This window comes from Trifolium pratense, linkage group LG4 (genome assembly GCF_020283565.1).
Source record: "Trifolium pratense cultivar HEN17-A07 linkage group LG4, ARS_RC_1.1, whole genome shotgun sequence".
Taxonomy (NCBI): Eukaryota; Viridiplantae; Streptophyta; class Magnoliopsida; order Fabales; family Fabaceae; genus Trifolium; species Trifolium pratense.
In genome coordinates, this window is record NC_060062.1 from 5440961 (window position 1) to 5464390 (window position 23430).

Genomic DNA, 23430 nt, shown 5'->3' on the forward strand with positions numbered 1-23430 from the left:
CACAAATGTTATATAACACAATCACCAAAACTAATCAAATACACTCATAAACATAGCTTAGACTAAGCATTACCCTTAATCAAATTAGGGAAAGAAAAGTGAAAATATGGGCTCAGAAACCACACCAAAGCTTCCACTAATTGACTTCACTAACCTCAACTTGGAAGCCAAAAGTCCTAATTGGGAATTGGTGAAGTCCCAAGTGTACAAGGCACTAGTAGAGTATGGTTGCTTTGAAGCAAGTTTTGATAAATTTCCTTTAGAACTTCGCCAAGCCATATTTGCTTCATTAGAAGAGCTTTTTGATCTTCCTTTACAAACCAAACTACTCAATGTGTCTAAGAAACCTTATCATGGTTATGTTGGTCAATACTCTATGGTTCCACTTTATGAGAGTATGGGCATTGATGATGCAAATATCTTAGAGAATGTAAAAAGTATGACCAATATCTTGTGGCAAGATGGAAATCAAAATTTTAGGTGCGTACACATCAATTTATTTCACAACCGTTTTTTAAGAGATTTGAATTTCATCTTTTAAAGTTACGGTGTTAAACTCTTATCATTGAACTAACAGTTTATAGATCCCATTTCCAAAGTTATGGTATACGCAAACACCTACCCACAATGGCCAATTTTATAGCACATACACACAAAATATACACATTAATTACACTATCGGCTTTTTTAAATACATGTGAATATTGACAAAGGAAGTGTTTCTTTAATCAGACCCTTTATTATTTTGTTTTAATGTTGCAGCAAAACTCTGCATTCCTTCTCTGAGGAGCTAACAGAGTTGGATCAGATTATTAGGAAGATGATTTTGGAGAGTTTAGGTGTTGAAAAGTATTTGGAGGAGCACATGAACTCAACCAATTACCTTCTCCGAGTTATGAAATACAAAGGCCCTCAAACAAGTGACACAAAATTAGGACTCAGCACACACACTGACAAGAATGTTGTGACAATATTGTACCAAAATCAAGTGGAGGGTTTAGAAGTTATGACCAAAGATGGTAAATGGATCAGCTACAAGCCTACTCAAGGCAGTTTTGTAGTAATGATTGGTGATACTCTCCATGTAAATTCCATTCACCATTCCTCATTACTAACAAATTATCATTTTCTTAAATCATTGCGGCGATAGCATCGTGATCCTTAATACTACATTTTTTTTTGACTAATTAATACTACAATTAGTCATAGCTAAATATATCTGATATAGCCACATTTGCAGTAATGTTGTCGTAACCTGAAAATATTTGATGTCACGGCCTAGATCGCGGCCGCATGCATTTTTAAAACTATTATGTTAAAATTTATTATTATGGTGTTTATTGAATTATATTGGAATTTGTCATATAACATGAATTTTGCAGGCTTGGTCAAACGGAAGGTTACATTCGCCGTTTCACCGGGTGATGATGAGTGGGAATGAGGCAAGATATTCAACAGGGTTGTTCTCTATCCCTAAAGGAGGGTACATTATAAAAGCTCCGGAGGAATTGGTGGATGAGGAACATCCTTTGCTTTTTAAGCCTTATGATCATGTTGATTTCCTCAAGTATTATTACTCTGAAAAAGGCCAAAGGGATCAATTTGCTATGCACACTTTTTGTGGTGTTTGAGATAGCTTACGCTATTGAGAGAGGGTGTGCTACATATATAATGTGTTCCAATGTTTTACAGACAATTTACCTTGGACTTGATCAAAGTCTGTAATATTTTTTATGCAGTCATCACAAGTTAAAGTTATCTAGCAATTACACTTCAGTTTGACGACGTGTGGGTGTTTGATGTGTCAATGTCTAACATCGACATAATACTGACACAAGTGGCTACATTCAATTATTCTATTTTATAAAATTATTAGTATCAATGTGTGAGTGTATGTTCATCAAAGGTCACCGTCAAGGTGTAGCGCAAGTGGTTGCTGCGCAGTGTTTGTGCTTCAATATGTTGTATGCAGTCATTGGCTTTGTAAGTACTAAGTAGTATTGTGTTGTGTGTTCAAATGTTGCCTACAAAATTTAATCTTGGCCTTGTAAAACTACTATGCTTTGTTTTTCTATCTTGATTAAAAAAACAAATATTTTTGTGTGTAAGCATGTATTGCAGAGTTGAAGATAATATCAGATTAATTTGAACAAAAAAAAAAATGATTGTTAAGAATTGCTCTAAAATAATAAAAATTGGCTGTTTTCATTAGACAATCTTCATAAAAAATCCTATTCCATGTCATAAAAATAGACATCATAATTAACTTAACATTTAATTAAATGTGCAATTTTATTTGATGAATCTTGTTGGCAGGGAATGGACAAATGAATAAAGATAGTATTTGTTGTTTTATCCTATCACGAAGTGATGTTTATTGAAAATGAGGATTCCTACTTTTCCTTTAAAAAAGTACAATCATTTTCTGATGCAATTAAGAAAACAGTATTCACACGGTCAAGACATTAGGCACCAGCACAGCAGTAGTTTATAATACGGAATTTTAAGCATCTAGATGTATTCACACTCCTTTGATTCTATGAACGGTTCTTTATTTCGTATATTTTAAGCATCTAGATGTATTCATACTACTTTGAATCTATGGTCGGTTCTTTATTTTGTATATTTATTCCCTACACTAGACGAACACGGTGAAGTACCCATGTAGGGAATAAACGTTACATATGGGATAACGAATTAATCATATGATCATTAATGCGTAAACTAAATAATAAAGTTTTTAAAGAGAGAAAGAAATTATCATGAAATGAATGAACCTGAGGAATAGTAAAAATAGCCTAACCTCCCCATCATAAAGGTGACAACAGCATGCCCTGTACTTGAACCCCCCACCATCATTGCTGAAAATACTGTGTTGCTGTCTCTTTTAGCACTTCATTATGAAGCTAAGAAGCTAGCTTGCTATATTTCTGATGATGGTATTCGCCTCTTAACTTCTACGCCCTGTACTTGATGATGGTATCTGAAATGTAGTTTTCTGTAACAAGTATTAGTGAAAGTCAAAGAATTCTTCAGATACTTCTCTGTTGTTGCCAATACTGAAGTTATACTGAAGCTGAAAACTCACTTGGACTCCAACAAGAATGGTTGCGGATGAATAAGTACAACAGTAAATATCTTAGATAAGCACCGAATCTACAGAAAAAGGAAGTTTTGGAGCTATGATTGAACATCTAAGAAATCATCCAGCTTAAATAAGGTGATGAAAGTATTTGTGCATTTACAGTGTACATGTAAATAACCCATATATTTAACAAATATTAGTAGACAATTTAGTATATAAACATTAAGCATATCATAGATACACACACATCGCAAACTCTACGCCTCATCTTATAATAATTTCTTATTTACAAAATTATAAGCAGTGATTTGCTTTTTGAAAATGAGAATACTTATTATCTATGAATATGTTAATTTGTTCATCAAAAGAATAGTCTTTGTTTACATCTTTCTAATTTTATTTTTTCTGCCATAGATGTGGATCTTGCACACTCCCAACCAGAACAACAAAATCATTGTTCTCTCTAACAAAGGTGTAGCAAGCTGTTTTCACCATCTCTCTTGTTCTCCCTGTCAAGCTATGTGTTCACTGTAGTAAGTAATCTAACCTGGTACTGCCAAATGGACTGTCATTTGCCACCTCAACATTTTTGAATGGAGAGATTACATCAGGGATCAAAACAATTGAAACTGACTTTACACGGTGGAAATGCAACAAAAAAAAAAAGGACGAACTGAACTGAACATATATTGAATGTAATCAGCGAAACATTGCTAAAATTTGTAAATGTAGTACTGAACATTTGATTATAAAAAATCAAAATAATTTGTAAGAAAACTTGATCATAATCATTTTATGTGTGATGCGTCAAAATGAATTGTTAGTTTCATAATTATTTTACATGTGATGCGTCAAAATCTGAGTATTGTTGCTGGTGGAGAAAGGCATGACACAAAAAATCTAGCCATTCTCAATTTGCAACAAGTAAGAGTTCTGATTGGTCATAAATACATTGTTGATCGAAGCAACTATTGATATTATAATTTACACTCGCCATTTGAAGTGCCAATTCATCAAGGATCGCATAAATTTCACCCTGTTCCAAATGGACTACATTCCCTGCTGTGAATGTGTATACCTTTTTTCTCACCTCAATCCAACTCTGACCAGGTATTTTTTTGAAACCTTTATTCTTTGCTGAGACCCTAACCCTTGCAGAATCCTCCCATCTTCCGTTTGCAGAATAAATATTGGACAGAAGCATGAAGCTCCCAGTTATTTCTGATTTAAGACCTAGAATTTGTGATGCTAACTCTTCTACAACATCTGTATTTCTGTACATTCTACATGAGTTCAAAAGAGCTCCCCAAACACACTCATTAGGTTCAATTGGCATGTTTCTCACAATATCACTTGCTTCTTGCAAAAGCCCAGCCCGACCAAGGAGATCAACCATGCATGCATAGTGCTCTACATTAGGCTCTATCTTAAACTCTGTGACCATCCGATCAAAAATGTTGCAACCTGCAGCAACAAGTCCTGCATGACTACATGCAGATAGAACAGCAACAAATGTGATGTTGTCTGGCCTCATTCCGGATTTAATCATTTGATCGAAAGTTCTTAATGCATTCTCACCAAGCCCGTGCATTCCATAACCCCCAATTAATGAGTTCCATGAGATTATATCTCTATTCTTAATATTATCAAATACTAAATGTCCTTCCTTGAAAACCCCACACTTCATATACATGTTAATCAGACCATTCCCCACCAAAATATTGGCATCCATGAGATTCCTAATGGCATAAGCATGCAGCTCCCTGCCAGAGTTCAACGCTGCTAATTCTGAACAAACTGATAAAACACTGGAAATAGTGACACAATTGGCCATTACTTTCGCAAGCTGCATTCGCCTAAACAGTTCCAATGACTGCTCAAAACACCCTTTGGAAGCAAAACCACTAATGACAGCACTCCAACTTATTACATTGGGTCTCCGAGACGAACCACCATTTGATTTCTCCAGCTGCAAAAATACTTCATAGGCCTCATCACATAATCCGGATTCAGCATATGACGATATTAAAGCATTCCAACTTACTAAATTCTTGTTCTTTATGTCAGAAAATATTTTATGGGCATCACACAGATGCTCACGCTTCTTGCCATAAGTCCCTATCAATGTATTTTTCACAAACAAATAGTCTTCATATCCACCTTTAATAACATACCCATGAATTTCTTTCCCCCATTGAACTCTATCCATATCGGCACACACAGACAACACCACAGCAATAGCTTCAGCACTAATCTCAATTCCTCTTGTTCTCGTCAACTTAAAAAACTCCATAGTTTCATCATAAAGGCCACATCTAGCATGGCTCGACAAAAGTGACGTCCAAGTTACATAATTCGGCTTCAAACCTTCCAACTCCATCCGTTTAAAAATCCTAATAGCACCAACAGAATCAAAATTAAAAGCATAACTCGAAACCATAGTGTTCCACGACAAAACATTTCGCACAACCATTCCATCAAACACATTACACGCATCCTCCATTCTCCTAACTTTCCCATACATACCCACCAATTCATTCACCACATGAAGATTGTTCCTAAAACCCAATTGCAAAACATGACAATGAACAATCTTGCAAAGACTAATATCCTCAATACACGAACACGACTTAATAATCAAAGGAAATGTAAAGCCATCAGGTAAAAAACCAAACTTTCGCATTTTAACATACAGTTGAAAGGCATATTGATAATACCCATGAGATACATTGGCTCTAATAATGGAATTCCATAAAAGGATGTTTTGAAGAGACTCAACTGGGGTGGTGGCGAAAACTTTCCTGGCGGCGGAAATGGAACTGAAACGGTCGTATGTTGCTATGAGTCTGGCGGATAAGAAGGAAGAATGGTGGGCGGTTGTGAGGATTAATTGGGTGTGAATTTGATGGGTTTGTTGAAGAGTGAAGCATCGTTGAAGAAGAAGATAATCGAAGAAATCGAGAAGATGGTTGTTGAAGATTGAAGGTGTGAGTTTTGTATATGTCAGTGATAACAAGTTTTTCATATCAAAATTGAAAAATTTGAATGCATCTGAGAATTCGGGAATTTGGGGGGAATTTGATAATTTAGGGTTCTCAATTTTAGTTTAATAATTTTATTTAATTTTTGGTAAAAAATTTAACTTTTTTTAGTTTTGACTTTTACCACAAGTTTAATCTGGTCCGGAATCAGTTCTGATATTAAGTGGTTTCAGCTCCCTCTCGATCGCATTTGCACGGTTTAATCTGATTCGGGAGTCAGTTCTGTTATCGAGTGGTTTCAACCTTCTCTCGATCACAGTTACGAGTGTATCGAATTGTGGTCCTCCGTACCAATTTCAGCATCAATCACAATTTAACCAAATTAAACTCTAATTATAAACTTAGAGTTTTATTAGAAATTGATTATATTGTTGCACAAACAAAAACAAAAAGTAAAAAAGAAATTGATTATTATATAATTACAGCTCTTGTTTTCATCTTCATTATTAAAACCCTTTCTCCCAAACCTTCTATCAAACCAAATAGTCATTTCCTCATTTTAAACTTGAGATTTTGAGTTTAAAAATTCAAAACTCTTTTGTGGATACTCTTAATTTTCCTCATTTTTGTTATTTATTTATTTACTCAAGGGGAGAGGATCCTCAAATACAAATAATTACAAATTGAATACTCAGATGCAAAGGATCCCAAGATACTATGATATAAATTTAAGTTGGACATCAGATAAAAAGTCCTACTATCCTCATTAATGGATCAATGGAAAAAATTAAGTTAGGTTTCAAGATTATAAAGTGTTGTTGCATATAACTCTATCATATACCAAATTATAGCAGAATTAGAATTCTACGACATAGTTATAATTGAAGAAGAAAATTTGAAAAAATAAAAAATCTTTTCAACTTTCCATGCATCCCAAGTATTATTTGCAACAACAGTATAGAATGAGAGAATTTATTGAGTTGACAGATCAGAATCATGAGCTCTTAATGAAAGTTAACTATATATTTTCTTATCGTTAGATCGAGTTAAATGAGTGCGTCTTTCTACTAACAACAGCAAAGTTGTGACTATTTTCGTCATAAAGTGGATTTGGTTTCTCAACTTCAAGTTGCGACTATTTTATCCCCTTCAATTAGTTTTTTTTTTATATAGGTAAATATATAATTTTTTTGTTACCATGATATTGGTACGAAGTTTTCACCGTCATTACGATGACTAATATCTATTGGAAAACCAGTGGGGCAGACAAGGTGGGTTCTCCCCTCCCAACCGAATTTTCTCCATACATGAGCCAAAAATTAAACCGCTAACCACATGTCTAAGGAGATCAAAACTCTTACCACTTAGACCAATTTATTATTTATATACAGAAACATTCTCTTAAAACTTGTGTATTTGATTTTTTTAAACATTTAGCTTTTTTTTCTTATTAACCGTAAATTTTTTATATATTAAGATAGTTTAACACATGCCCTAACTTTTTTTTTTCAATTTTGCTCTCTAAAAATTATTGTGTACACTGCTTACAAAATATTATTATACCGAGTATTTAACTTTGACAAATATTTAACAAGATAAGCTATTATCTTGCTTATTGTTAAAATTGTAGTTGTTGATTAATAAGTAGGATAATACAAGTTATTGTTAAAATGTAATAATCAATGATGTATAATTATTTTATTTTTTGATATTAATGATGTATAATTATTAGTGAAACTTTTTAAAGGTGTTAGATTAAAATGATTGAAAGCAACTAACATTAAAAAGTTAAATATAGCAATGTATACAAGTGAGATTAACAAGAAACCCACTTATAAACACCCCATTTAAAAATAGTATAGTTGATTTTCCTCACTAACTCTCATAAGGAGAAAGAAACAAGGCTCTCACATATAGAGAGTAGACAAACTAAAAAAACATTTGATTAAATAGAAAAGGAAAGAGTAAATAAAGTATTTTGTCTTTTATGTACCAAAAAAAAATATTTTGTCTTTTCTTATTGTTAATACTTGTACCTGATGAAAGGAAAGTGTCAAATAAAATAAAAGAAGCAAAATTGGTATTTTTGAAAGTAATACGGGTAGTGGTTGAAAAGGAAAATGGAAAACACAACTTGCCCTCTTTGAATTATTGGAGAGAGGAGATACATTAACAAAATCAAGTTGATGTGTTCTTTGTAAATTTTTCTATGCTCAAAAGTGGAGAGAATATTCAAAATAAACTAAAATTAGGAAAACTTGCCACGGCCAATAACAATTGAGAATCTGTTTGGTAAAAATACAGCTGAAAAGCTAGCTTATAGCGGATAGCTGATAGCTAGTAGCTTATAGCTGAAAAGCTATTAGAATAAAATTAAAATGTTTGACAAATTTAGCTGTTATAAATACAAAATGACATAAAAGTATATGGTTAGTGGGTAATTTTTTTTTTTATAAGTGTTAGTGGGTAGTTATTACATAACTTTTAAAAAATAAATAAATAAAATTAATAAGGTTAAATATGAAATAAAATGAAAAAACTATAAGCTCATACGCAGTGGCGGAGGGACACGGTGGCCACAGTCCCCCCAAGTTTCTTTAAAACTTCTTTTAGTACATGCATGCTATGAAACATAGTGTTAGTTTCTTTGACTTTTCAATCATATCATAATAAAATAATAACAATACTAATATACTTATATACACTTTTACATATAGCTCTCTAATCATACACATAATGTCCAACACTTCTATAAAAATACTGCATGCCTTTACACAGTTTACTGTCTAATATATTAAATATTTATATCTTATAATTTTCAATGAACATCCTCTTTCTTGTTAAGAGAAGTATCTTAGAGTCTTAGACCTTATCAATTTTAATCGACAAAGTTTCTTTTTAAAGAGATCATTATTATTTCTCTTTTTTTTAAGGAATTTTCTCTTAGATATGAAGCTTTTTATTTTAATTTGCTACCTAGTACCTTCTATAATAGATATAGTGTTAATTCTATTTTACTTAAATATGATATGAGAAAATTGTAATTATTTGTATGTTCTTTTTTGCATTTTTTTATATATTAATATATTGCACATTTGAAAAATTTACATTTTTTTCCTTAAATTATGCATTAATTACTGACGGTCCCCCCAAATTTGAAATCCTGGCTCCGCCCCTGCTCATACGCTACTTGAAATAGCATCTCAAAAAAAATTATAAGCTATAGTTAGAGAAGCTTGTTACCAAACACTTCCCATTTTTATCAAACAAGCTTATAAAATATAAACTAATCCAATAAACTACGATAGTTTATTGAACTTACTAAAGAGTGCCAAAGTCAAATTTTACATGGGTCAAAATGGTTATCATCACCAAGTCATAAAAGACTTGATTTTCTGCATTCCACATTCACGTTGGCGTACTCAGCGCCGTTCAATTAATTCTTATTTAAATTTAGAATTTTTAAATATTAATTTTTTTATAATTTTTAATAATAGATAATTAAAGATATCAACCGTCGACCAATAGTTAGTAGGTCTGGTGCTGATTGATGCTGGACTTGGTAGGGAGGACCACAGTTCGATCCTCCACAACTACGATCGGAAGGGGCTATAACCACTTGATGTCAGAACTGACCCCCGAACCATATTAGGCAGTTCAGTGAGCCGGATACTGGTGGTGAAAAAGAAAAGAAAAAGATATTAAGAGTTAAAATTATTGATCAACATGTATGCAGTGATCAACGATGACACTTATTTTAGGACAGAGGGAATATTTTCTTTAAACCGTTACATTAAGATTAGACGACTCTGATCATACTGATTGCGTGTGTGCGTCTTTCAACCGATAGGTAGGAAATCTATTTTCGTCATAAAGTGGATTTGATTTATTAACTTCTCAACTTCAAGTTGTCACTATTTCATCCATTTCGGTTTATATTTTTTATGTGAGTTATTAAATAGATCATGTCTATAAAATATAACTTTAATCGAAAATTATTTGATACGTCAATGAGATACATCAAAATTAACATGATTTTCGATTAATGTCATGTTTTTTTAGACATCATCTATGTTATAATATATTTCAATGCAATGGTCAATTTTGTAAGACGATTATCCGATAAAAAATTATAAAAATATAAAGTTTGACATTTTTGTGTCATTTGATCCTGACTCTTTTTATGTAGATAAATATAAAAATATTATCTTGAAACTTGTGTATTTAACTTTTTAACCGTCAAACATTATAATTTTGCTCTCTATTTTTTTTTTTTTGAAGAAACTAAGTTAGCCCACCAAAATTGGCACCAGAGAGAATTGAACTTCAGACCTCAAGAGGAGCACACTCCCATATCCCAAGTCAATACCAATGCACCAACCCAAGTGAGTTTAATTTTGCTCTCTAATAATTTTCTTCAATTTTGCTATGTAATAATTATTGTTCATACTACTCACAAAATACTACTTACAATGTGACAAATACTAGTATTTGATGAGGGGAAACCATAATTTTGATCCCTAAATATATAACTCGCTATCATATTTGTGCCTAAATGTATTGAAATTACAAACCTTCCACAAATGTATCTTATATTATGTTTAGTCTCCGAATTTAGTCTCCAAATATGTTTTTAAGTAGTCAATTTAGTCTTCAAATATGTTTTTTGTTGGTTAATTTAGTCATAAAATTAGTAACGAAAGAGATATTAGGGATGCATTTACAATTTTAATACATTTTTAAGGACCAATATGACAATGACTTACACTTCTAATAACTAAAATGATAGTTTGCCCATTTAACAAGGTTAGTATTAAAAAAAATTATTAAAACAAAAAGGTCACTGAAAATATCATACTCCTTCCATCCAGTAATCGTTAGACTTGGTAGGGAGGACCATGGTTCGATCCCCTGTAAGTGTGATTGGAGGGAGTTGAAACCACTTGATGTCAGAACTGATCCCCGAATCAGATTAGGCGGTCCAATGGGCCGAACACTTACTGTGAAAACTAAAAAAATAACAACACCATTACATTTATTAATTTGTATAAAAAAATTTAAAAACGTGTATTCAAATCCCAATTGGTCTGAAATTCTATTTTATTATTTATGTTTTTATATAAAATAAAAATGAAACTTGCTTCAAAAAAAAATAAAAAATAAAAATGAAACCTAGTGCAACAAGGCAACAATTTGTGGTGGTGCAAAAAGTTCAATGCTAATAATAATGATGCATGGGGACAAACAAAAAAGAACAATCATACAACGTTCATTCCAATTGATACATCTAATCAGTCTAATAACAAACTCTATCAATCCCATCAATTAGGAAAACCAAAACAACGTGAGAAAGAAAAAAAGCACACACACACACAAAATCTCAAACCAAACGCAATCCTTGTTTGTTATAGTACTATACTACTATTTCATTTGACAAGAAAACTAAAACTTGATAGCTGATATCCCACGTTCCTACCTACCTCCACCTCCAATTGCTGTTTTTTTTTGGTATTCGTCATCAATTTCTGTGTCAGCCAGTCACCTAAATGAGTTGCTCATTTAAGACTTTCAACAAACAGTTCCCTCTTTTTACCTTTCATCATCATCATAAACTCCCTCACCACTACTCTTCTCCTTTCACAATTAATTGCTCCATCACCCCTAAAATCTCTTCCTCTCAATTTCATTCATCATCATCATCATCACACTCATGTAAGTCTCTATCTTTGTTGCTCATAATGGTAAATTTGTTTGTTGATGGGATTGAACAACATGTGTGTATATGTTCTGTTCTGTCTTTTTTTTTTATAGTAAAAATGAATAAAAATTGGATTTTTTTTCTTGGGTTAGTGATTTTTGTTCAATTGTTTTAAAGGGGTTATGAAAAAATTAATCTTGGTGTTAAACTTGATTTAATATGTTGTTGGGGTGTCTCAATTATCTCAGTTAGTAAAGTAATTATGGATTAGCTGTTATGTTTTGGAGTATATAGTCCTTAAATGGTGTGGTGCATGAAATTGTAAGGCTTATAGGAATACAATAGATTTTGAAAAAAAGTCATGCAAATTGAGAATTGTAGGTCATTCTAGTGGTTAATGAGCCCCCCCTAGGATGAATTGTTCGGGAGAACCCGAGTTCGATTCCTGGTGGGAACAATTCTTGGCCAGGGTTTACTTACCTCGCGGTTGAACTCTGGATTATTGGGGTCCCCTAAGAACCAGAGTGTTAATATATAAAAAAAAAGTTAGTGAATACTTCAAATTAGTCCATAAAATTGAATACTTGAAATCAAATTGGTTCATAAAATTTTAGTTAGGCTTGTTATATTAGTCTTGTAAGTGTTGTATGGATTAAGATGACAGATAGTTTGCAATTTTTGGGATTTTTTTGTGTTTGTTTGTAATTTTTCTTATCTTTATCTAGCTTATCCTTATCAGGTTTGGGGTTCAAAACTTACTTGAACTCCCAATATATTGCTTATCATGCAAATCTGAGTTGTTTGGAACAATTATTTGTATATGCAAATGCAACATCTATAATTAGTGTTCTGGCTATTGTTTTGTGCACCTTAGGCTTCAACTTTCTACATTTCACAGTCTAGGAAGATTACGAGAGTAAAAGGATCACTTGGTTCCTATAGGTAGAATAAATGTACCTGCAACTATTCATTTCTAAATGCTGTATTAGTGTTAAACACTCAGTTATCATAACTTAATGAAATACACTCTTTGTTAGGGATGAGGTTTACTATATTGAGTTGTTATTCTGATGATTATGAAAGTTATTTTGCTGGAAATTCTAGAAGGGCCATCTTGGTTTTGAGCATTTATAAGTTTATTGTTCTTGAGAAAAATACCCTTCTTGTAAGGTTATTTGACTCTTTCTTCCTTTTATACAGCATCTCAACCTGCTACATTTATGGAGGTCTTCAAAGCAGTTGCTAAGCAAGAACTTGCAGCTCATGGCAGTGTTGCTATCAGAGCTGATCAGAAGAGTTATAGTTACAAGCAGCTTATCTCGTCGGTGCATCAGATATCTAATCTCTTGTGTGGAAATGATGTGAAGGTAGTGAGTTACACTCTGGATTTCCTTTACTATTCTCTGTGCGAGATAAAATTATGCATTTTATTTGTCCGCATTTACCAATACGATATATGGAAGTTCCTATAAAATTAGGGTCTTTTTGGATTGACTTATTGGAGCTTACTTACTGACATAAGTACTTGTGAAACTGTTTGGCAAGGCTTTTATAGAAAAAACTTTTGACATGTCCATAAGTTGTTTTAAGCTTATATTCATAAATCTCTCCAGGATAGCTTATAGCTTAAATGAAAATTTGACTTTATCTTTGATTCTAGAAATAGTTATACATTAGCACATATATGACAAGCGTTTATGCTAAAAACATTCATGCAATTTTCCAGGGAAATCTTGGCGGAGCTCGAATAGGGATTGTTGCCAAACCGTCTGCTGAATTTGTTGCTGGAGTACTTGCGACTTGGTTTAGTGGAGGTGTTGCTGTTCCACTTGCACTCAGCTATCCAGAAGTAGAGCTCCTCTATGTGATGAATAATTCGGTATGCTTTGGAAACGCGTTAATATTAAAAATTCAGAACTCAATCAATTTTCCATTGACATTATCTTGATACCTTTTATCTGAAATTTCAAATAGCTGGTTTATCTGTAGATTTTCTCCTTTGTGAAAGTAAATGATGTGAAAATATGCTTCAAAATAAACCTTACATGTTATATATTTCATTTTATTGAATGTTCAGTGTCGGCAGGAGTAAACTATTTAATGAGGGATAAGTGTTGTTAAATAGCAGCTATAGCATTATAGCGTGCGGAATTTGAACACATCACTATTGTTCTAGGATACGCTATTAGTACAAAATGTTGCCAATTAGCATTTATAGTGGCACTATAGCACTGTTACATAGCGGAATTTGAGCAAATTGCAATTTTGCACGATCCCCGATTGAATCTTATATGCTACATTACCTTTCATTTTGCATTTTGGAATGAATCTTAATAGAAGTTTGATTATAACAATTTGGTTATAGGATGTGTCTGCCATACTGAGCACTGAAGATCATAGTGAATTAATGCAAAGCATTGCCAGTAAAACCTCTTCTCAGTTTTTTCATATTCCACCTGTTCCTTACAAGTCCTTAGAGAAGAGCAAAGATTCACAAAATGGTGAAAGTGATGCAGACAGAATTTTCCTTGATAATACTTTAAGATCGAGTAAGAATATTATCGCATTTTCAGCTTTTAAAAATGGATAAAGTAGAATATCTTAGTAGCAATTTTCTGAAAGTTTTTTCTCATCTTTTGTTTTTCATATCCTTTGGCTTAGGTGAAGATCCGGCACTGATTTTGTATACTAGCGGGACAACGGGTAAACCTAAGGGAGTTGTTCATACACACAGAAGCATCATTGCTCAGGTATACCTTATTATTTATATATAGTTACTTTTAATGCTACCTCAATCCATTCCTATTTTATTGTTCTTTTTCTTTAATTTTTGTTTACAATTTGTCTTGATTTTAGGTCCAAACCTTGACGAAAGCATGGGGATACACATCTGCGGATCAGTTTTTGCATTGTCTACCACTACATCATATCCATGAAAGTTTTTTTTGTATATACTTTTGTAATTAGAAAAACTTATTATATCATATTTAGTATATTTTCTGAAGATGTGATTTGAGATATCTTTGTGATGTCAATCCTTAACGTATATGAAGTACATGTCCATGGGCTTTTCAATGGTTTACTGGCCCCTCTCTACGCAGGTTCCACGGTAATTTACCTTTTTCACTTCTTCCAAAGAAAATACATTGAGAAAATAAAATGTTATTTATGTATAAGTGGTCTCAAAATAGAATCCATTCTGATTATATAAGTTTTTGTTGCTAAGAATCTAATTTTCTTGTTGAAGGTTGAGTTTTTGCCTAAATTTAGTGTCAGTGGAATTTGGAAGAGATGGCGCGAGTCATATCCTACCGAAGGATCTAAGTCTGATGATGCTATAACCGTATTCACCGGAGTAAGTATGATTACTATCAATTTATCAGCATGGAGAAAATCTATGATATGGTTCATTCTCACAACATCTTGGTTTGCATATATAGTCTAAGCCGAGCTGAATATGAATTGTCTTTGCTGATATTAATCATACAAAGGTGGCATTTATTGGAAAACATGTCATTTGTGCATACTATTTACAATCAATTGTAGTTGCTAATTGCTATGATCAGAAAACATGTCTTGAGTGACAACATCATTTTGATTAAATAATTTTGTAAATGAAGGTTCCAACTATGTACACCCGATTAATACAAGGTTATCATGCCATGGATTCTGAGCTGCAAGCCTCATCAGCATCTGGTGCAAGGAACTTGCGTCTAATGGTAAGCGACTGTTACATGCATTTAACTTTTTTACTTCTTGAAAGAAGATAAATGGATATCTTTTTAAATTTCCAAAGATGAAGATTATTCTTTCTTCTTTTATTTTTATTTTTATTTTTATTTTTAGTTATCTGACGTAATCAGTGTGTAACTTAGAGTCTGTTTAGATTGACTTATTTGGACTTATGGAAGCAACTTATGACATGTCTAAAAGCTATTTTCAGCTTATTTCCATAAGCTCTCTAGGATAGTTTATGAAAAAAACTTATAGCTCGTATGAAAATAGTTTAGACTTCATTTTATCTTTTGTTATAGAAATAGCACTTATATGATTCACCTTTATGCTATAAGCGTTTAAGTAGTTTATCCAAACAGGGCCTTAGTGGTATGGTGATTTACCATGCATGGCTCACTGCAATTTATGTTATGTGTGATGACTACCATTCTCAATCTAAAAAGTACGACATATTATCATTCTGTTATTCAGATGAGTGGATCCTCTGCACTTCCCCAACCTGTTATGCAAGAATGGGAATCCATCACTGGACATCGCTTATTGGAGCGATATGGCATGACTGAAGTAAGTAAACTTATGCCAAGTTCTTCAGTTTTTTAGAAAATCACTTTAGCTTAAGTTCTTCGACTTGTAGAGAATCATATACACAATTCATATTAGTTTGTAATATTTTTTAGATGAACCTTACATCATTGTATCAATGTTTCTAGTTTGTCATGGCAATATCAAATCCATTGAAAGGTGAACGTAAAGCAGGCACTGTTGGCAAACCATTTCCTGGTGTTCAGGTTAGTTGAGCTTGCACTTTTCAATTTGCTGCTATGCATAGAAAATGGACTTTTTTTTATCTCTTATTCCACTGTTGTGCAATCTGTTTATGTGATCAAATCTTCTAAACAACAGTGTGGATGATTTTTACCTAATGATCTCGGCACGATTTCCAGTTTCAGGTCGAAGAAACCAAATATATTGTGCTAATTTCTGACAACATTTTTTTATCAAGAACTTTTAACAATATTTAAGAAAGTAATATACAACTAAAACTTGAAAAATACACGTGAAATATGTATATTTTTACTAGTTGCCTTGAGTGTTGTTGATGCTCAATGTGAAAGATTATATCTTGGACTTTCTGTATGCATTGCAGGTCAAGATTCTTGCAGATGAGGAGCATGAGAGTGAAGGATCTGGAACTGGTGAGCTTTGCGTTAAAAGCCCTTCACTGTTTAAACAATACTGGAAACTTCCTGAGGTACTTTCAGAATGTTAATTTCTTGCATTTATTTATTCTGAAATCATCATTTAGTTATAATTATTACCTGTTCTTTTATTTTTTTTTAGTACTTTAAGCAATCATAACATGGCACATCTTGTTAGTTACTTGAGGAACAAAATTGTTCTAAGGATAGAAATACCATATAAATTTCAGTTACCTCTCTAAGAAATTTTGTATTTTTTCCATTTAGGTAACGAAGGAATCATTTACAGATGATGGATACTTTAAGACCGGAGATGCAGTCACTACAGATAAAGATGGATATTTCATCATTCTAGGACGTAAGGAAATTTACATTTCTCTAAGCATGACCTGTGCCTCTCAGGCATAATTATGTCAGCAAATTTTCATTCGAAGGACATTATCCTTGAGCTGGATCTTTCCATTTTTTCAAAATAAATTTTCCAACAAAAGTGAAAACAATGCTCAAAGTGTCATCAGAAACTTGTCAAAGAAACGACCTAAATTGCTAATAACTAGGACATATGGTTTTGCCTAAATCTTCTTACAATCTTATTGGCAACAAAGTAGTAGTAGTTAGATTGTGATGGAAGTAAATCCTATTGTGTACATTTTTCTACTTTTTATCAGGTAATAACGCGGATATAATCAAGAACGGTGGCTATAAGCTGTCTGCATTAGAAATTGAATCAGTAATAGTAGAGGTAATTGGCTATCATTTTTCATCCTATGGTTGTTTGCTGTTGTTAACAATTCCTTACATAGTTGTATGGTTTATGATTATGATGTGATATTCACAATCAAAACCTTTTTGCAGCATCCAACTGTCTCAGAATGTTGTGTTTTGGGTATACCGGATAAAGACTACGGAGAAATTGTTTGTGCAATTGTCGTGCCAGCGACAAAGCAGAATGAAGATTCAAAGTCTGCTCTAAGCCTTGAAGAAGTATCCACTTGGGCAAAAAATAAACTTGCGCCATACAAGGTACGGTGACATGACCATTGTTTGTACGTTTTATATATCTGCGGAGCGTATCGAGTGAGAGCACGAGGAGCAAAATGTTGTCAAATAGCAATGCCATAACATTGTGGCATAGCTGAATTGGAACACATTATTATTTGCGATCATTGATTTCGTGTGTTTTTCCTTGATGCGTCAATTTATCTTACACTGATCATAAATAGTTATAAGAGTTTTAAAAGTAAATTTCTTCTAATAATTTGTTTATATCTTTGTCAGATACCATCTCGACTAATCGTGTGGGAGACACTCCCCCGCAATGCAATGGGAAAGGTAAGTTACTTTTGCTTGTACGACGTCTTAATCACACATCGTTTTCCTTTTTTCATGTCATCGCAAAATATTCTCTAAAATTAAAGTAAATTCTTCTCTGTTTGAAATTTCAGGTAAATAAAAAAGAGCTTAAGAAGCTGGTGGTTCCAGAACAGTAAAAAAAAAACCATTTTATCATTATTTACTGGCCAAAGTCAATTTTTTAAAACCAGTTTTAAGATGGTAAAAATCTTAAATATAAAAGAGAAGCCTTTATTCTGGCTTTTCTCAAATACAATAAGTTTAACCTTATCTTTAGGAGGGAAAAAATTACTAAGTGTAGTATTTTAACATTCATGAGTATGATTTAATGTAATTTTTGTCTATCTAGACATATATACTAGTAAATCTATATAGTATTGTTGTCAGCTATTCACATTTTTTTTGTAGCATCTGTTACTTTATGTATCTTTGTTGCCATCATGAATAAAACATTTTAAATGTGAACTTGATGAGTGAATAAGAATACATAGATAATAATCAATACTAAAAATTATTTAATGGTTACATACCAGAATTACTATATTACTGTATTGAAATGAAAAGAGGATACTGATATGGAAAATTGAAACAAAAAAAGAAATTAGCAGCAATAAAATTCCAGCTGATATATATATTGATGAATATTATGTGTTGCTTTGAAATAGTCTATGACACTTCACACATCAATGTAATTCCTTTTCAAAACCAGTTTTGAAATGTTATTGCTAATATCATCATAATTAGCATATAAAGTTTCTTTGTGCAGTTCAGCATTTCACCTGACCCTGTCATATACACAAATTTAATTCATTCAATGCCTATGTTTGGATTAAAGTTTGCAAACATATATTTGATTAAATTTCATTTGGTAAATTAAAGTTTAGTTAAAAACTGACTTCTCTATAACACTTAGGTCTTAAGTATATTTTTCTCAAACATATGCTTAGACAAAATTAAATTTGATTCATAGATACTAATCATAAGTGTTTTTGAATGTGTAATTATTACTGAAATGGTTATAAGTTTTATAATTTGGTATAACAGATATAGTTTATGAGTTTTAAGATCAAAGGGTAGGATACCTTTCATATTTCACATTTTATGAAAAATAAAATTAAAATGAGTATTTCTTTTTGCACCCTCCTGGCATTCTCCCATGCCCCTTGAAATTCCAAAAGCACCCCCTCTCAACATAACCGGTGAGTGTTGAAGGGGGTGTAAAATCTGGAAAAACACATTTGTAAACTCTGGTAGTTTGTCTTGGCACACCTCGTATTGAGGAGGCTGTTTTGTTAATATATATTTTATTTTGGCTTGTTCAAAAAAAAAATTGGAAAATCACGGTTCGCTACTTTAGTTAGCGAACCTTCAGAAAATATTTTCATAGGGGTGAAGGAAGGTGAGAGGGATAAAAATAAAAATATTAGATTTTATAATATTCGCTACTTAAAGTACGAATTGTGAGCAGCATGGGGATGTAGCTTAGATGGTAGAGCGCTCGCTTAGCATGCGAGAGGTACGGGGATCGATACCCCGCATCTCCATTTTCTCTTTGGCCCCTTTTGTATCCAAAAAAAAAAGTATGAATTGTGTTTTTCCAGATTTTGCACCCCTAACTTCGCTACTTGAGTAGCAAAACATGTTATTTCAGATTTTTGCCCCTTTAGCAATCACTAGTTATCTTGCGAGGTGGGGGTATATTTGAAATTTCAGGAGACGTGCGAGAAAGTCAAGGGACGTTAAAAAAAACCCAAAAAAATTAGTGAGTTGAATGAAGTACTTACCAGTTCCAGAGGAGCCTGACCCTGCATTTGGAGTTACAGGTGGAGATGCAGCTGTTGGTGTGAAGAACCCAATATGAAAAATTTGAATAATGAATTACACTACTATGTCATCATGAATAAAACAATTTAAATGTATAGTAGTACTTTCCTTAGAGGGTAAAGTTTCATTAACAACAGTTTGAAAGGGTACATGTTGTCCAACATGTGTTGGTTACGACGCATGTAGTTACATTTAATTATACTATTTTATTAAATTATTATCGATAATAATGTGTCAGGACTCAGAATCAATTTATCTTCTCGTGTCTATGTTTTTATCAATGCTTCATAGCTCATGAGTGAAAAAGAATACATAGATAAAAAAAGTCACAACAACATAAACAATCACATTGTTTTAAAAGAAACTTGTCATATCTCATATACTTTTATGATAATATATTATTAGCATATATATAAATATCACAATTCTCATGGAAAAGTGAAACAAAACAAAAATTGAAATTAACTGTATATATTGATAAATATAATGTGTTTCTTTGAAATAGTCTATGACACTTCAAACATCAATGTTCCCTTTCAAATCCAGTTTTGAAAAGTTATTGCTAATATCATCATAGTTAGCATATAAAGTTTCTTTGTGCAGTTCAGCATTTCACCTGACCCTGTCACATAAACAAATTTATTCGATTCAATGATAAGCACATAAATTAAGTGACATCGACATAATTCTCAAACTCTTATCACTGAGCTAACATTTTAGACGATTTTTTTTTCAAAAGTATATTAAGACAAAATAAAATAGTACTTTTAAATATATGGTATAATAGACATAGTTTGAGATTTAAGAACCAAGGGTAGAATTTAAGACATTTCATGAAGAGAGTAGTTACCATTTCCAGAATTTGGAGTTGCAGGTGGTGGTGGAGATGCAGCTGCTTCTGGTGTGAACCCAAAATCTAGACCATTACAATCTCCTCCTATGCCACCTATTCAAAAGTTCAACATTACTAATCATTAATATATTCTTATGTGAATTCATATACCAAAGTTTTAGGCTTATAAGACAATGTTTGTGCATGTTAGGATTTAAGGTGAGATTGACGATATCACACTGACACCGTGATTTTATCGAAGGTTTTAAGTGTTTTTTTTTTTTGATCGAAATGATAGTCATTCATTGTGATTCTGTCAACCTTACCGGCAATCCAAACATACGGTAAACATCTGAGTGATAAAAAGTATAATTAATTAAGAATAAATAGCTTACATTTTTTCAAGCAAAACATCTTAGGATCATTACCAACATTGGCTGAGCCTTCATTGCATTGACACTTAAAGTCAATGCCATTTTTGATACATGTTCCATCTCCACACAAATTGAACAAACAAGCTGTGTATATATAAAAAAATAATGAAATTAGCTCAATTAAATTTTTCACCTAAAAATTAAAATTAAGAAGAAAATTTAATTTTATGATGGTGATGAACTTACGGTCTGGCTGATTTGGAGGTTGGGTTGGTAGGGTTGGCAGTATTCCATTACCACACTCCAAATTAAGAGTACCTGCACATCTCAATATATATTCATATTTCAATTATGTCAAAAGATTAAATATATTATCCAAAATTTAGTCTACCAAAAAAATAATTTTATTTAAAAATCACCTAAGTTTGAAACATTTCTTCATTTTTAGTTCTATACCAAGTTTGAAAAATAATTTACATAGTCTTTTACTACCTTCAGTCATTTTTATAAAAAATATTTGACTTTTTAAATTCATCGAATAATTGATGTATCCGATTTATATTATACACTAAATATATCAATTATTTAAAAAAAGTTTTAAAAAAAAATTATTTCTTATAAAAATCATCGATACTGATCTAATTTTATGAATTTTTTAAAGGAGGAAGTATACATTTACACCATATTCTGCCGATTGCAAATTAGATCCTATATTTGCAGGAAGATGGTGCAAAAACAAACAATGAATATTCAAAAACAAAAAGGATGGTGAAAAACACAACATTTTATAAATTAATTAAAAATGAAACTAAGCCGGCAAAAACTATATGTTTGATTTCCTTTCCTTTTGTTTAATTTTAATTTTATTGTTTCCTTGAAAATTAAAGTATATATCATATATATATTTTTTTTGACAAAATTTAAGGATATATATATATATATATATATATTAAAGACCTATATATTGTTTCTCTTTCATCAATAGAGAAAATGGATATGAAAAACTATTACTCACAATTAGGAAGAATACAAGTGGGGAATTCAAATGAACCAACTTTTAATTTCTTCCAACCAGAGTCACAATCACATGAAAAATTGAATAATCCTGGTTGTTGGTGGCATGTTCCTTTTCCACAATATACTATGTTACATATGTTAATAAGATCATCAACAATATCATCTGCACAAATATCAACAATATCATTTCCACAATAGATAATTTTTTATAATAAAAAAAAAAGTGATTTTCATTACGGTAGGGTTGGGAATAGGCCAGGCTGCCTACAGGGGCCTTCGGCCTGGCCTATATAATCCTGGCCTGGCCTGGTTATTAAAAATGTCAGGCTTAGGCTTTGAAAACGGCCTGTTTACATAAATAGGCCAGGCTTAGGCTTCTAAAAAGGCCTACGAAGCCTAATAGGCCGGCCTGTTTATAATAATTATTATTTATATAATATTATTATTTATATCTTATAAAAAAATATTATTTATATAAATATTATTAGCTTTTAATTATTGCGACTTTTCGTAATCGTATTTTTTATTTGATTAGTTTTTAATTATTGTGTTAATCATATTATTAGCTTTTTCTTAATGTTGTAGAAATTATAAAAATTTAAATGTGAACTTTTTAAGGCCTGTTTAGCCTATTTAAAAAAACTATATAGAGAAGTTTTAATGTAACACAGGCTTTTAAACAGGCTACAAGGTCAGGCCAGACTTTTAAAAGGCTCAGACCAGGCCAAAAAAAATATCATTTGATAGGCCACAGGCCAGGCTTAGGCCTGAAAAAAAATCGTAGGCCAGGCTCAGGCCTGTCAAGGCCTGGCCTGGCCTGTTCCCAACCCTACGGTAGACGAAACAAAATAATTTCTATATTTCTTAAAAGTCTTTAAAAGTAATCTCTAAATTATTGAATATCAACTTCTATTTATATTCTGTAACAGACGAGCCCATAATTTCGACAAATTTAATTTTATCAGCAATTCAAGTTTATTTATAGCAATGAATATGATTCAAAAGCCATAAAACTCTAAGTTATTCTTCATATATTAATATTGATAGCCTCAATAGTTATTAGTAGAAAATTAGGCATACCAAAAATTACTCATACCTTGCTTTGTGTTGGACATTATTTGTGTAGAAGTAGCTGAAACATTGTAGCAAGTGAGATAGAGGAAATAAAATGATACAAGGATGAAATTTCTCCATTTGAACATTCCCATATTTGGATGGGAGAATAGAGAGAAATAATTATAATTTGAATGAGTAATTTTATTTATAAGTTCAAACTTCATATTTATAGCCTACCTTATGTTGAGATTCTTGAGTTTAAAAATTCCATTTTTT

General features: G+C 32.0%; 4 protein-coding genes and 1 non-coding gene across 5 annotated transcripts; 3 read left to right on the plus strand and 2 right to left on the minus strand.

Moving 5' to 3' along the window:
- The first annotated feature begins 15 nt into the window (after positions 1-15).
- Positions 16-2108, plus strand: LOC123921593 (probable 2-oxoglutarate-dependent dioxygenase AOP1). Its single transcript, XM_045974195.1, has 3 exons — positions 16-480; positions 763-1084; positions 1383-2108. Exons 1-3 carry the CDS (start codon positions 107-109, stop codon positions 1629-1631), a joined length of 945 nt encoding a protein of 314 aa, XP_045830151.1. The 5' UTR covers positions 16-106; the 3' UTR covers positions 1632-2108.
- Positions 2109-3883: 1775 nt separating this feature from the next.
- On the minus strand, positions 3884-5768 carry LOC123922000 (putative pentatricopeptide repeat-containing protein At1g17630). The gene has a single exon (XM_045974748.1). It carries the CDS (start codon positions 5766-5768, stop codon positions 3996-3998), a length of 1773 nt encoding a protein of 590 aa, XP_045830704.1. The 3' UTR covers positions 3884-3995.
- Positions 5769-11388: 5620 nt separating this feature from the next.
- Positions 11389-18445, plus strand: LOC123921590 (probable CoA ligase CCL8). The gene is made up of 17 exons (XM_045974191.1): positions 11389-11778; positions 12965-13131; positions 13491-13643; positions 14130-14313; positions 14426-14514; positions 14621-14690; positions 14821-14873; positions 15012-15119; positions 15385-15483; positions 15971-16063; positions 16210-16287; positions 16647-16751; positions 16966-17056; positions 17367-17440; positions 17554-17721; positions 17977-18030; positions 18144-18445. Exons 1-17 carry the CDS (start codon positions 11613-11615, stop codon positions 18186-18188), a joined length of 1797 nt encoding a protein of 598 aa, XP_045830147.1. The 5' UTR covers positions 11389-11612; the 3' UTR covers positions 18189-18445.
- Positions 18446-19522: 1077 nt separating this feature from the next.
- On the plus strand, positions 19523-19595 carry TRNAA-AGC. The gene has a single exon. It is a non-coding gene; the product is annotated as a tRNA-Ala (tRNA).
- A 1101-nt stretch (positions 19596-20696) lies between these two features.
- Positions 20697-21583, minus strand: LOC123922001. Its single transcript, XM_045974749.1, has 4 exons — positions 21574-21583; positions 21328-21399; positions 21103-21225; positions 20697-20821 (listed from the first exon to the last, which is right to left on the minus strand). The coding sequence occupies exons 1-4, from the start codon at positions 21581-21583 to the stop codon at positions 20697-20699; spliced, it is 330 nt and encodes a 109-aa protein (XP_045830705.1).
- Positions 21584-23430: the final 1847 nt, after the last annotated feature.

What these genes read in the sequence shown, in the direction of transcription:
- LOC123921593 (XM_045974195.1), top strand. Translation starts at nt 107, where the DNA reads ATGGGCTCAGAAACCACACCAAAGCTTCCACTAATTGACTTCACTAAC. An exon ending in GATGGAAATCAAAATTTTAG is followed by an intron (nt 481 to 762) that starts GTGCGTACACAT and finishes TTAATGTTGCAG; the next exon opens with CAAAACTCTGCATTCCTTCT. An exon ending in TGATTGGTGATACTCTCCAT is followed by an intron (nt 1,085 to 1,382) that starts GTAAATTCCATT and finishes TGAATTTTGCAG; the next exon opens with GCTTGGTCAAACGGAAGGTT.
- LOC123922000 (XM_045974748.1), bottom strand. Translation starts at nt 5,768, where the DNA reads ATGCGAAAGTTTGGTTTTTTACCTGATGGCTTTACATTTCCTTTGATT.
- LOC123921590 (XM_045974191.1), top strand. Translation starts at nt 11,613, where the DNA reads ATGAGTTGCTCATTTAAGACTTTCAACAAACAGTTCCCTCTTTTTACC. An exon ending in ATCATCATCATCACACTCAT is followed by an intron (nt 11,779 to 12,964) that starts GTAAGTCTCTAT and finishes CCTTTTATACAG; the next exon opens with CATCTCAACCTGCTACATTT. An exon ending in ATAAACTTGCGCCATACAAG is followed by an intron (nt 17,722 to 17,976) that starts GTACGGTGACAT and finishes TATCTTTGTCAG; the next exon opens with ATACCATCTCGACTAATCGT.
- LOC123922001 (XM_045974749.1), bottom strand. An exon ending in ACCTCCAAATCAGCCAGACC is followed by an intron (nt 21,226 to 21,327) that starts GTAAGTTCATCA and finishes ATATATACACAG; the next exon opens with CTTGTTTGTTCAATTTGTGT. An exon ending in GATGTTTTGCTTGAAAAAAT is followed by an intron (nt 20,822 to 21,102) that starts GTAAGCTATTTA and finishes ACTTTTGAATAG; the next exon opens with GTGGCATAGGAGGAGATTGT.